Source organism: Phodopus roborovskii, unplaced genomic scaffold, assembly GCF_943737965.1.
Source record: "Phodopus roborovskii unplaced genomic scaffold, PHOROB, whole genome shotgun sequence".
Classification (NCBI taxonomy): domain Eukaryota; kingdom Metazoa; phylum Chordata; class Mammalia; order Rodentia; family Cricetidae; genus Phodopus; species Phodopus roborovskii.
In genome coordinates, this window is record NW_026126638.1 from 3,491,428 (window position 1) to 3,506,038 (window position 14,611).

The 14,611-nt window shown below is 48.5% G+C and overlaps 1 protein-coding gene across 1 annotated transcript in view; it reads left to right on the forward strand.

Annotated features, from left to right (window-relative positions):
- Positions 1–14,388, forward strand: part of Cracr2a (calcium release activated channel regulator 2A) — a 67,663-nt gene extending 53,275 nt beyond the window's left edge. The window contains exons 13-17 of the mRNA XM_051173175.1: positions 103–184; positions 266–380; positions 8,112–8,213; positions 10,550–10,626; positions 12,110–14,388. Of these exons, the coding sequence (XP_051029132.1) occupies positions 103–184; positions 266–380; positions 8,112–8,213; positions 10,550–10,626; positions 12,110–12,194 (461 nt within the window). The 3' untranslated portion in view covers positions 12,195–14,388. The remainder of the gene's footprint in view (positions 1–102; positions 185–265; positions 381–8,111; positions 8,214–10,549; positions 10,627–12,109) is intronic.
- Positions 14,389–14,611: the final 223 nt, after the last annotated feature.

Here is a 14,611-nt window from a genome sequence, read left to right on the forward strand (position 1 = left end):
GGTTACCTGCCGCGGTTCCAGACAGGGAGGCATCATCTCCTAACTTGGAAGTGAGGGTGCCCATGACCGAGGCAGTTCTCACAGGCCTATTTTATCTTGCAGGCATCGACTACCGAGTGAAGACAGTCACTGTGGACAATGCACAGGTGGCTCTGCAGCTGTGGGACACTGCTGGGCAGGAGAGGTAAGGTGCTGCACACCCAGGGCCCAGGCCAGGGTCCCCAAGCAAGGTATGCCAAGCCTGATGCTGGCTCTCTCATGGCAGATATCGCTGTGTCACTCAGCAGTTCTTCCGAAAGGCCGACGGCGTGGTTGTTATGTATGACCTCACAGCCAAGCAATCCTTCCTGTCCATTCGACAGTGGCTGAGCAGCGTGGAGGTGAGCAGCCGCCTTCCTGGAAGGTCTTGGGCTTGCCCGACTTGTCTCTGCTTCCTGGCTCTCCCTTCTCCTCCTCACCTTTTTTTTTTTTTTTTTTTTTTTTTTCTTCTCCTGTCCCTTCTCCCACGTCCCTCCCCTTCCTCCTGATCTACTTTCTGTTTGTTGGCAGCACCAGGAGAAACACTACTGATGATTTAATCCAGTGAGTTTTCGTCCCCTTGTCCCTGGAGTCCTGGAACCAGGCTGACATTCCCTAGGAAGTGGGGCAGGACAGGGAAAGATTTAGTAGTCTCACATCAGGGCCCGGCATTCTCCTTTCGCCAATGGTCACCATTCAGGGCCCGGCATTCTCCTTTCTCCGTACTATCTGCTCGCCTTTTTCCAGCTTTGTACATTGGAGGCCTGTACACAGGGCTGTTAGACAGGAGGGTTTCCATTTGAAAACAGTCAGTCTAGTACCATCTAGTATAATATATCACATCTCAAAGTGAAGAAGCTGAGTTGCAACTTCTCTAAATCTATTCATTCTTCCCCTAGCCTCAGACACACACACACACACACACACACACACACACACACACACACACACACACCCAAGTTGGGATCTGAGCTGGGAAGTCCTAATATCTGGTATTGATGGCAGTAATGGAGGTAAACATGAGACTGTGTTCTCTGCTGTGACTAGGGGTGTCACTATTCTCTAAAGATCAGGCTGTATCTGGTCAGCAGGAAGAAATCGTAGAAGATATCATGGCAGACTTGAGTATGAGCTTGGTCCTTCGCATAGCTGAGCAAGGTGTACCTCTCCTAGGCAAGTACCTCACCTCACGGGAGCCTTGAATCACCCATGGGCTTAGACACCAGGCTGAGGTGGTAAATTGTACATTGCTAACTTGGGAATCTTCTAAGTGTGGGTAATTTGTAGCTTGAATCTTGCCTTTTAAAGCAAGTTTGACAGAAGGTGCTGATGAACTCTAAAGGAACTCTGAAGTGTCAGTACCTAAACACTGAAGGCAAGGCCTTCACTGTAGATGGACCAGCCCAGGGCCTGGAAATTTAAAAAAAAAATAAAAATAAAAAACCCAGCTTCCCAGGTGGTTTTGTTTTTCAGCTGCCATCCTTTCTACCATGAATAAGTGCTTCTCAACATCCTCCATACCTGGGAGTCTCCCTGGGGTCTTAAAAGGCAGATCCACTCACAGGTGCAGGCATGCAAGATTCCCAATTTCTAACCATGTTGCAGGGAAGCCAGCACTGCTGTTCCACTCTCAGAATAGCAAGGCTCTGAGTCATTTTCAAAGCACCTCTGAGCCTTGACCAAGACTTTTCCAAACACGGGCTGTGTGCCCAGCACTCGCTGGACCCGAGAGGCTGCACTAGGAAAGGCGTCCTGTCCCACAGCTCAGGGCTCAGGAAGGAGTGTAGGAGGCTGTGCCAAAGGGCTGGCTGTGCGTTGAAGGTGTGGATGGATGCTGTTATTCCCCCATTCTTGAAAAGCTAAGTCATTCTGCCGTGGCAACCGGCAATCAGAGGTGTCAGGTGATAGATTAAAACTTGACACCTAATTTGATCTGAGGGGAACTGAAAATAATAAGTACTTTATATTTGTGGAGAACCTTACTTTTTCAAAGAGCTGGGAGTACTTTGCCAACTCCCTCGCCTGGAGAAGGAGGGTGGGGGGAGCTTTAATCAGAGCCTTCAAGGCTTGAAGCCTTGTTATTAACTGAATGGTGGCCAGCCTTCCGAGTGCCCCCCACCCCCAGGCCACCTGAAGCTCGGAGAAACAAGGTCTTAAACTCTGCTGTTTGCCATGAATGGGAAAGATGGGGTCCTGGAAGATGGGGGGGGGGGCGGAGACAGGTGCTCAGGGCAGGAGATGCAGCTCCCTGAGAAAGCACTTCTTACCCTGTCAGCTCAGCTGCTTCCTGGCCTTGACTCTTGGGACAACCATTCACTGAGGGACAGGACCCTGTACTACTGTCCCCACCCAAATTCTACAGTGCATAGCATTGACCTCCTGGAGGTGGGGGCGGGGCAGGGGATGACAGGGCAGGAGTGTAAAATGAGAGAGGCTTGAAGGTCCTTCTAGCTTGAAGGCTATTGGAGACCTGTTACCTAAGAAAATATCTAGAGAATGCTCTGGCTCTCATTATGGGAAAAAATATCCAGAAAAAGTGAAGAAAAGCTCACTTGGCTCACAGTTCAAGAGGACCAAGGGCAGGATGCTTGGGCTGGCTTAGCTCTGCCAGGACCTTCTGAGTTATATTGCATCGTGGTGGCTCTCACCATGGTGGAAAGCGGTCAGGAGGGGAAGAGAACTGGAGGGACCAGGCTCGCTGTTTTTATGACACCTCCCTTATAAGAACTAACTAGAGTTGGGCAGTGGTGGTGCACGCCTTTAACCCCAGCACTCAGGAGGCAGAGGCAGGTGGATCTCTGTGAGTTTGAGGCCAGTTTGGTCTACAGGATAGTCAAGGCTACAAAGAGAAACCCTGTCTTGAACAAAAGAAAAAGAACTAATGAGGGACTCAGAATTACCTCACTGCCTTCCAAGGGTGCATGCTACTGACCTAGTACCACCTTCCGGGTCCCACTTTCCCCACACTGAGAGTGAGAGATCCTTGGGGATCAGTCCTTCTGAACAGGAGTGTCCTGTGTGATGAAGTGGCTCTGCCTTCACAACACCTCTCCTGTATCGCCTCTTAGCTCTCACCAAACCAGGTGGCTCCATATTGCCTGCAAGCCATGCTCAGAAGAGGCTTGGGCCATAGTCCATGTGAGCCGTGAGCCACTGAGTCCTTGCCAACGATGCATCCCCAGCCCACACGCCTTCTCATCACCTCTAGGAAAATGTCACTGAGCATTCAATTTGGAGAAGAAAGCAGTTGATCATGAAGCATACCATGTTAAGGCATAGACAAACTAGATATGTGAAGTTCCCAGGACTTGGGTCAGGAAGAGCTCATAGACCTGGGTACAGCACTGTGGTCTGGTGTAGCACCCAAGCTACAATCTGTTCCACTAATCAGGCGAAGGCCTAGAGATTTAAATAAAAGACAAGATAGCGGGTCATTCGTGCAACAGGAATGCTGTTTATTGAGGAAAAGGAGCGGGCTTGTATGACTCACAGCATAGTGGAAAACAATCAAGGGTCAAGTGTGAAAGCTCTCGGGCTTAGTTCCTCCCCAGCAGATGTGTGTTAGCAAATCAGACAGAGTACCAGTAACAACTCTGGGGCAAGATGTTCCAGCCAACAGCTTCAGGCTTGCTCAAGGTGCCTGGGGGTCCATGCAGGGCCCCCTTTCTTTTATTATAAACTAACACCTGTCTTAGGCGGCAGAGGACATCAGCATAATTCCTTACCCATCATGGGAGAGGTCACCCAGGCCTGTAACCTTCCTGTCTTAGGTTGGATATTTTCCCCCTTCTGCCTTACCTGTTTCTGGTGATTTGTTCATCTGTAAGTTCAGCCATACTTGGGCAGAGGCATTCTCTTGAGCTAAACATAGTAGAATCTGTCTTGTTTGAAAGTTGGCCTGGGCCTAATGCTGTGGCAGCAGTGTAGGCAGATCAGGCAGATCGCACCAAGGGTAAGGGCTATGAGCCCCAGTGAGAGAGAGCTTGCTTGCCTAGCTCTAATTAATCTGCTCGCAAGTTGAAGTCCATGCAGGGCCCTACAGTCTGGTGTGTTCCCCAAGTCTAGGCTGTAAATCTCCAATATCTAGTTCACTTATTGAAGTTCATGTTCAGATTTGTTTTTGTAATCATTCAGGTAGCACCTTATTGTAAAGCCTATACATTAAGGAAGTAGAAAATGGATGGAAAGGTGAACCCATACCAGAACCTCTCTGAGGTAAACAAGCAACAACAATGCACATGCACACACGTGTGCACATACATATACACCTCACTTTGGAGGACAAAGAGAAGAAGTGATTTGTCCAAAGGTACCCACAGCTTGTGAGGCAGTTACTGGAGCCCTATCTCTGCCACTGCATTGCGCTTCTTTCTTCATTTGGCCATGCTAGGATCTCCTGAAACATAGGGGCATTGGTCTCTTCTCCAGGCCTTGTTGCTCTGGTCTCCAAGCAGAACAGGGTTTCCATCTGGAGAGGCTCTGATCCACTTCCCTCTCTCAGTCTGTGATCTTTGTCCTTGGTGACAATGTACAGCAGGGAACAAAAATAGCAGTTTGATTCCCCCCCCCCATTCCAAGTTGAACTTGAAGCGCTGACAGTTTAAAACAAACTATACAAATAAATCTTGTTTTGACTCATAGTCCAGGGGGTGGATAAATATGGAAACCCTCAAGATATAATTTTGCAGTCATTTTTTTTCTTAGTATCACGGCATGCTTTAATGTGATGAGAAAATTTTCTTTCTGGCTTCAGAGAAATAGCAACATCCTACTAGCTAAGTGCTTTTTCATGCCTCCAGCAAACCGATTTTCACACATACACATTCAGGCATGCACCTGCATGCATGCGTGTGCGCGCGCGCGTGCACACACACACACACACACACACACACACACACACACACCAGCTCAACTCAGCAGCTGTGCACCCAGGGCTGAGTGACAGTCCTCTGCTCCTAGTTGACAGCTCTTGTTCTGTTGTTCTGTAAAATTCGAGCTGGATGATCTTAAATTTCAACAAATCTATCTTTCATCACACTCAAATGTAGAGAAAGGCAGCTGTGGCAATCAAAGGTGTAGAGAGACTTCTGTTAGAACATTCTAGAACATAGACTATTTTAAGGATCCGAGACTAGTGATTCAGAGAACAGGAACTACTGGAGGATTCATCCAGAGGGAAGGTGGCAGCGCCCAGCCTCCTAAGGACAGACTGTGTGCCTGGCCAATGGATTAAGAGACATCAAACTGGCCTGTGGTGCATATTCTGGGATTCTAGAGCATTAACAACAATAGAGGGTAAGGAGAGCTGTTCACCAAGTCTCCCAGGCTTAGTAGAAGTGCACTTTGCACTTTGAAAAGGAGATGTCAGGCTAGAGGCGTGGCTCAGTGGGAGAGAGACAGCCTTGCATGGGAAAGGCCCTGCATTCCATATCCAGTACCAAAATAATTATGAGAAGTGATGATAAATTAAATAATGATAAATTTAAAATGAAAAGTGTTGCAACATCTAATAGTTAATTATGTGTCTCTTTGTACCAAGTAGTATCAGACAAGCTGAGAACCTGTTTAGAAATAAGGAAGGCATAGACTTCAGGGAGATAGTTCAGGGGTCAGGGAGGATCCCAAGACTGACATCCAAGCCAGCCCTTCCTATCACTCTATGGGTGATGGGGCCGAGGTCATGAGGGCTGCTGCTGTCACAGTTAGCACGTCCTCTGGCCTTATGTGATCTCATTTATCTTGGAGCTGGGTCCTTGTTGTCTGTATTGAGGGCAGCCCTCAGAGGGGAAGTGAGTTGCCCTGCGTGTTTGTGCCAGGGACGAGCAAGCAAAAGATGGGAATGGAATGCAGCTGGGAGCTTGGCTTGTTTCTCTGCTCTTTCTAAACTCTCCCCTTTCTCTGTCTAGGAATAGCTCTCAAACGAATTAGTCCTTTTCCCTGAGAGCTCTTGTGTTGATGCTCTGCAGAAGGTACATATCAGGCACAAGACACGGGCCTCACCCCATCCTACTCAGACCCTAAGTGTCCACCCTCCCCTTTGCAAGCAAGTTGCAGCCATGACCCATTCCATCTACTAATAAAATCCGGGTTGGAGTTTTATGCCAAGATTTTAGGTCTGATGCTCATATTTTCAGAGTTTCCATGTCAAGAAATCCCACAAACCTTAGTCATTCCTCACACATAAGTCTACAAATATATCTTTCTCGTGTGCTCTAAACAGCAAGTCTTTTGGCCCAGTTCCCCGAATCTTCCTCTTTCCTCCTTTTATGTGAAAAACTCTTTGCATAAGTACTCTGTTGCCTGTGCAGTCAAGATGGAGTGGGGTATTCCCATTAACTAACCCTCAGCTAATAGGGAGCCACAATAGTCTGTGCATGCTGTTAGCTGGTTTTCTCACTTTAGAATGATTGAAGGGTGGTATGATTCTTGTCAACTACGCAGGTGATTTATTTTAGTGGGTCAGAAGACAGGAGACATCACTGTGAACGTAAACCACTCTCTTGCTGGTGGGTACTGTTTCTAGAGCATTCTATTTAGTAACATACCAAGCTGCAGAGTGTTCCCTAGAAATATGAATCTAGACAAAAAGTTCAGTGAATGATGGAGCCACATACTAAGTGGCCTTCGTAGGTCTCATCTCCTGGCTGTATAGGCTTTTGTGGTCCTCTGAACCTAATGTCCCCACTTAGCAACTGAGGGTTACTTTCTCCCACTGAACTGCAGTAACACATGAATGTGCAGATTGAGGGGATTGAATGTCAGAGCTAACAGCACTTAAGCTTTAGATCAGGTGTTCTGATCAGGGGTGCTGAGGGAGGGTGGTGAAACTCTTGGCACAGCCATAACTTAGGTTTATAACTGACTATTCTCCCGCAGCCCCTCTGTTGAGCAAACCATTTAGCTATGGTGAGTAACTTAGTTACCAAATTATGATTAAAAGCCTCTAATTAAGTATTTCACAAAGTAAAAACAACCTTCTTAAATGTGAACATTACTGAATTTACTCACTGTGTGACTGTGTGTTCCACAGTGCTCTGCCTCTGAGGACATACATGTAGCACCCCTTTTTGCATATAGGGCAGAGCCCCCAGGATATGGCTGATATGCCACAGCCACTACAAGAATAAACATGGTGTCACTTTGTGTGAAGTCATCACTTCTGGACATAGCAGTGCAGCTGCTATGACAAATAGCTCCTCCTTAAATCTGCCCAGTAATGTGAGTCCTTAGTGCCTTCCCCCAGTTAGCCTACCAGCAGCCACTTAAGGAGCTCTTTGGCCCAGGACGATGATTCAGATTTGGATGTCTGCTGCACCCGTGTGGCCAGAGTACCGAGCTGGCGGAGGGTGTTGGGATTGAAACACTTAACAGACCAACACGAGAAGTGAAGAGGAAGCTGCTGCCTTTTATTACAGAGAGTGATGGGCTTATATACCCAAGCCAGGGGACCAGCTAAGCATGGGAGGAAGTCATGCACCACCCACACCTGGGGTCAAGGCACAGGCACTGCGCACCGGAAAGTTATGAGAACAACCTTGTTTGATCAACCTCGAGAGCATGGGAGCTCTACAGCTGGGTGGGGAGGAAGAGAGCTGTGAGGGACAAGTACTTAAATATCAGAGAGGCTCAAAGATGCCACCTCTCCTCAAAGCAACCACAGACCAGCTTCAACCTGCATTGATATATTTCCTAGGTTTGTTCTGCTTTGTTAGACTGGGTCTGGGCACTTAGCAAAGGCCCCAGTGATACAGGAGAAAGTCATAGTAATCCCTTGGTGTCCATGCACTGCCCCCCCCCACTCCATCCTGCTACCTCCTCAGCACAAGTGGGGAGTCAATGAGCTTTATACAAGAGCCAAAAGGAAGGTGAAAAGAGAAAGGGTCATTGCGTGGCTGGGGAGTGGGGGGAGGTGGGGGAACAGGCCCGACACTTTGCAGAAGCGTGGTTAATAGAGACCTTCAGGTGACTCCAATCTCACTCTGCATTGCTGGGCTCTCACACGAGCCTGGATCGTTCTAGGCAGCCCTGTGAGCCTGCTGTCTGGCATCATCCAGGGAGGCTTCTCTCAATGGAGGGATGGATCTATTCTGCAGGAGGCTGTGGGAGACCGAATTCCTGTTCTGCTGCTGGGCAATAAACTTGACAATGAGAAGGAGCGGGAAGTCCCCCGAGGCCTGGGGGAACAACTGGCCAAGGTAAAAAGTCCATATTTCCCTCTTTCTGGACAAGGACCCCACCCCACCCCTGCCCAGTATTCAGGAATAAGCTCAAGAGCCTTGGTAGGAACTTCTGGAAGCCCCGTTGAAGGGAAGCAATTGAGCAAATGGGTATCTTGGCATCTTGGGAATGACTCAGTTCCTATATGTTTATAAGTGGGAAGAGAGGTGAGGTCCTAAGATGGAACTGCTTGGGGGACACCAGGTAGGAGAATTGTCCTAAACCCTTTTATGTGGAACATGGAATTACAAGTTCTAAGAAAGCAGGAGACTGTTCATCTAATCTTGTTCCGATACCGGAATTCCATCATCTGCATCCCCACTTGATCACCATTGAGATTGAAAACCTCACCACCCACCAGGCAGCAGTGTGGACCACTTTGCTGCAGAATGTGTTTGCTGTGAGATGTTTTTGACATAAGGAGCCTCAAGGCTGAGATCTGAAGAAAACTCAAGGGTGCTGGAAAGTCTGAAAGGTATCTAAATAAGCATCAGCCATTGGGGCAGCAGGGCTCAGTGGAAAGTGGGGGTGCAGAAAGGCTCCCCTGTGCTCCTTTCTTGCCTCTGGTTTCATGGAACTGTATACCTGGAAGGAGCAATGCCCACCACACAGGGATGTACAATTCTTGAGCTGCTGACTCAAAACAGGACTTAATCTCAGAGCCCGAAAAGAGCACAGATGGTAAGAATCAATGAAGGGTGAAGGTCTGACGGTCACTGGGCACCTCCACACTTCTGACATCCAAATGCTTTGACGATAGGAGGGGTTTTGTCTATCTGTCTGTTTATTTGTTCGTTTTGTTTTGTTTCTGCATTCCACCTAGCAAGAAATCTGCCTGGAACTGACAAGAAGCTGTTTGTGGACTTTATCTCACGTCTAGTGAATATCCAAGTGTCTCATTGAAGAACCATTAATACATTTGATTACAGAGTGCTGTCCCAGACCTGCTGAGGGTGTTATATAATATGTAGCATATATGCATTACCTTTCTGAAATTAGAAACTCTGAATTTCCAAATACATGTAGGTAAAAACACTTGAGCTGAAGATTATAGTCCTGAATTATGATTATTATCCCATTTTCTTTTATGTTCTCCCTCTTTCTTTGTTGATTCTAATTTTGTATTGAGACAAAGTTTCCTATATCCCAGGCTGACCTTGAACTCTATCTTTCTGCTTCTACCTTCAAGTGCTGGGATTCTGGATGTGTGCCAGCATGCTCTATTTGTGCAGTGCTGGGGACCACACTCCGAGCTTCATATGAACTAGACAGGGACTCTACCATATAGCTAAGCCCCACAGTCCATATAACTTTTCAGATTTTCAATTGGTAAAAAAAAAAAAAAAAAAAAAAAAAACATGCAGACAAAAGCTGAATGACTGACTCGCCCCAAGTGTGGTAGGGTGAGCAGTTGAAGCTGGAAGACAAGTTGTGTGTTCCAGGTTTAGCTTGCACCTCCATCCTTGAAGTGGCTTCTCTTATAGCCTTCTCCAGAGTCAGCACTGGGACAAAGTAGGAAGAATAAAGCATGCAGGGCACAAGGCATAGACTGGAGCTGGATCTCTGGTGTGAGCAAGGAGAGCTGAGCTAGAAGCCACTGTTTTCAAAGCCTCCTGAGCTCAACTTCCGAGTGCCTCAGTCACCTGGCCCCAGTCACCACAGACACCACCCTCCGCAGGGAGAGCATCCAAACCAGAGCTAGGATCCATTAGCACTGTTGTTGTGAAGTAAGCAACCCATCAATGGAAGCGATCAGCAGACATGGGGTCCTTGGTCAAGAGCCCCCTCTGCCTAATGAGTGATTGACAGTTGCCCCATATACCTATACTCACAGCCTGGACAGCCAGAGTACAATCTTACTGGAGCCCCGTGACATCTATCCAAGGTCCACAGAGGAGCCGTGTGCTGTTACAGCAGCTTTAGGGGAGCCCTTCTGCTCAGTAAGTGCCTGACTTGAGCAGGCACTAATGTGCCACATTGCCTCTCTAGACTCAGTTTCCCTGCCTGGAAAATGGTAAAAAGCGTTATCTACCCTGGCCTTTCCACCTGCTTCAAAGGCTGGTGTGAACCTGAAACAAACAAGTACACCCTTGTCACAGCTTCAAGAAAGTGTAAGGCACAAGCCCACACCAGGTTCTTGTCATAGCTTTGTTATGGTTTGCCCATATCGCCATATGGAACCAGCACCCATTAGGAACCTAAGGAGAAAGAAACCAGCCAGGTCAGGAGAGGAGGCTGGGCCTTCTCCTCGGCTTCCTCTTGTCCCACACTCCTCCAGTTCCCTCCACATGCCCTCTCTGCTCTGTGATTCCAGGACAACAATTTGATCTTCTATGAATGCAGCGCCTGTTCCGGTCACAACACCCAAGAGTCCTTGCTCCACCTGGCCAGGTACGAAGGGCACCCAGTCAGTGAAACACACTGCTGAGCCCAGCTGCAGTTAGCCCAGCTGTCGCCTGCCTTCCCTCCCCAGCACCCGTTCAGGCTTTATCTGAGCCCCCTTTTATGTCTTCCTGAGCCCCTGAGTGCAGGCATAACTAGGACTTTATAGGGGAATGTTGGGAGTCAACAGCAGCCTTCTGAAACAGTAGTGATGGGAAGAAATCACGGCTGCCTGTCGCCTCTACTGTGGTCAGTCCCCTTCCGTCTCAGAGGCTGCCATTTGCCCAGAAAATGCACCTGCATAGTGTCCTATCAGAAGCCCCCCTTAGCACTGGCTGATGCTACAATGAGACTGGCTGAGAGCAATCTTTGGAACAAGTGGAGTTCACATTATGGGCTCTTGGTTGGAGAGTGAGGAACCATGGGGCTCTGTAAAAGTAAAACAAGCAGGACTCTCATCGAGGCAGGAATGGGGCTGGAAGGCCTGGCCATGTAAAAAGGCCCCAAGCGCCTGACTATACCAAACATAAGGGAAACCAAACTACACGGGGGAGGGGGGGTGTTCAACACTCAAGCTTCTGTCCATTCCTCCAGCCAACGCTGCCCTGTTATACTCAGCACTCACACTGGGGCATCCGAAAGTACCTGACTTTGAGTAATTCAAAACCCCAGAACAAGTCTTTTACATATTAGAGAGGCTATGGGTTATGGCATATACTGAGGGGGAAAGTTCTAGACCTTGCTCTGATACTGACTCACTGACTACACTGGGAGTGTAAGAAAATCAGTCATGCTGGGCGGTGGTGGTGGTGCACTCCTTTAATCCCAGCTCTTGGGAGGCAGAGACAGGCAGTTCTCTGTGAGTTCAAGGCCAGCCTGGTCTACAGAATGAGTTCTAGGACAGGCTCCAAAGCTACAGAGAAGCCCTGCCTGGGAGGGTTGGGGGTGGAATTAGTCACACCTTCCCTGCCTAACTAACAGGGTGTGAAAAATCAAAGGAGGCACAGTTGGTGAGAGGGCTTGGAAAGCACAGAGGGAGGGAGGTCTTCCCTGTCATTGTCACCTCTCACCTCCCATGTTTAACCTGCAGCCACCACCACAGGCGCCATCTCTGCAGAGTTGGCAACCAGTCATGGGCATTTGCTGAGCTTCAGATGTGTTTGTTACCCTGCTGGCTGCAGGGGTCACCAAGACAGAGACACAGTCTCGGTCCTTAAGCAAGTGCATGCGGCTCTGACTGATACAGTCACACAGCTGCTGGTAGGGACAGATGCTCAAGGGCGGTTTGGTTACGGAGGTGCCATGACATGAAGGAAGAGTCCATGGTGACTGATCTCTCTGTCCTTGTGATTATAGTCATGCGCCTGTGTGGTCAGAGGTTAAACATTGGTGCTCAGGTGAAGGTTGCTGGTCTCCGGAGCCAGCCCCCAGCCTAGCAGTTTCTCTGCTGCTAACACCATCTCTTCCTCTCTCCCAATCTCCCACTGCCAAGGTTACTCAAAGAGCAAGAGGACACAGTGAGGAAGGACATCATTCAGGTTGGCCCCCCTGCCAAGAAGAAATCCTGTTGTGGTTGACAGTAGACCCTCCCCAGCCATCCTAACCAGGCCACAGTCGTCTTCAGCCAGCAGTTCTGCAAAGGCCAAGATCACATGGCCACTTGACCTAGAACTTGGAGTCCTGTGCAGCTACACCTGGCAAGACCCACCCTGCCTTGTCCTTGTTGGTGATTTGCCTCCCCTAATGGAAGGAAGCACCTGTAGCCAGAAAGCTGCCGTTTTCTGTACCTTCAGATCGGCTCCCCCTTCTCATCTGTATCCCAATACCTATTCCTCCCTCCTTCTGCCCCTCCAGCAATGTGGAAAGGAGCAGATGGGCTTTTCCAGAAAAACCACCACATGCCTTCTCCACCTCCTTTCTCCTCTCTCCATGCCCTCAAAAGTCTCTGAGCGCTGTGGTTGCCACGGCAACTGCGCAGGGGCAACCTGATGCTTCTTGAAGGCCAAAGATGTTCCATTTGAGTGACACTGGGGTAGACTGTCTTGCTTGGCCCCTGCTCTCCAGAAACCAGAGAGCTGCTCTTGGCACACATGTCGGGGACCTTGAGACACTGGAGTGTCTCCCTGCTTCTTCCTGAGTCCCTGAATGACAGGCATCACAACTTCTCCCAGCAACCGCTACAGCCACTGGATCTGTGCTTGGGGTCTCTGCAGTGTGGCTCCTGATGAACCTCAACTCTGACTGCAGGGTCAATAGTGGGTGCCAACTCCATGCCTGGAATCACACAACAGGTGTGCTTCCTACTTAACTTTGACAGAAAAACCAAAAGAAAACCAAAAGAGGAAGCCATGTATGGCTGAAGAAGGGTGGCCATTTCTGTAGGGTCTTAGTAAGATATGTATCACTGCATAAAGGGTGTTTTCTGTGGGTTTCTCTAAATACCCCTTTGGAAAATCACATTTGATTATTGACAGGGTGGATTGACAGCTAGGTAAGGGAGGAGGTCCCAATACTAGGTCCATAATTAGTGGCTTAATTGTATTTCATTTTCCTTTATTCTGGGAGATTGTACTCTTTAAAATGCAGCTGTGATGTTGACATTTTCCGGTACTTGAGAAGTGAGCTGCCTGTAGCTACTGACTTCAGCAGAGGATGCTTGGCCTCAGGGATGATCTGAAACCTGCAAGGGCCCTGCTGCTGGTCAGCGCTGACTGTCACCCTGCTGCTGGTCAGTGCTGATTGTCTGAGTGCTAAAAAGTCCATCCTTGTCCTGCCCAGAAGATCACAGAGGTCTCTTTTGCAAGTGACTGACATTCCAAGTCTACAGCCAAAGAGCTGGGGACCAGCTCCAGGGAAAGTGGGTGGCCCAACAGGTGTGACTCATTAAGAGGATAGAGTATTAGGGACAACTCCACACAGCCAAAAAAGCAGGGAGAAACAGCAAGCTAGAGTTCCTAGGCATGGTTTACAGCCCCTTCCTCAGACCCCCCCCCCCACTACCAAAGAGCCCTGGTAGTTATCAGGCATGTGCCCACCTGCTCTTGGCAGGCTTTTTTCCTTTTCTGATCTAGCATTTGCAGGGACCAGAGAGCCCATGCAGGATGCTTAACAGAATCTACCCCTATGTGCCATGATCTCAGCAGGACAGCTCCCACCCCAGACCCTACCAGTTAAAGATAGGATGGGTTATTTGAGGCTGGGCAGCTTTCTGCTCCAGTACATAGGATGACTTGTGATGACTCTGATGACAAAGTCATTTCCTTCATAGGCTGGCCCCAGCTCTCAGTCAGATTGGAGACAACTCCCCAGAAACTCCTTTTCCTAGCAGAAGGGTGTTGGTGGTGGTTACATTTGTGGCTTGGAGCAGGCAGAAGGGGGATGGCAGCCAGCCAGAGGTGGTGCGTTCTCTCTGTCTCTGTCTTTCTGTCTCTGCCTCTGTCTCTCTCTGTCTCTATCTCTGCCTCTGTCTCTCTGTCTCTCTCTCTTTCTCTGCCTCTCTCTCTCTCTCTCTCTCTCTCTCTCTCTCTCTCTCTCTCTCTCTCTCTCTCTGGGGGCAGGCACAAGGGAGGATGACCATGGGGAGGCAGCCAGCCTCTCTGTTTCTGAGAAGAGATGGAACTGGATGGATTTCATAGAGCAAACGGGCTATGCCTGGGATCCTTCGGGAAAGAGTATTGAGAGGGGAGTAGGTTTGGGAGCAGTTGGAGTGATTATGATCAAAATATATGTATGTATGAAATCATCAAAAATTAATAAAAAATATTTATTTTAAAGGCATATAACGTAAAAAATGCATTTATATTCTCTTTCATATTTAACTGTATAATTCTACCAGTTCGCTTTATTCCTTCATGTTTTTCATATTATTGGTTCTCTCTCTGTTCACCTAAAGGCCTCCCTTTAGTGATTCTCAGAAGGACCTACCTGCTAGAGTGAGTCTTTCAGGTTCTATTATCTGGAAATGTCTTAGTTTACTCTATTGGGGGGGGTATAG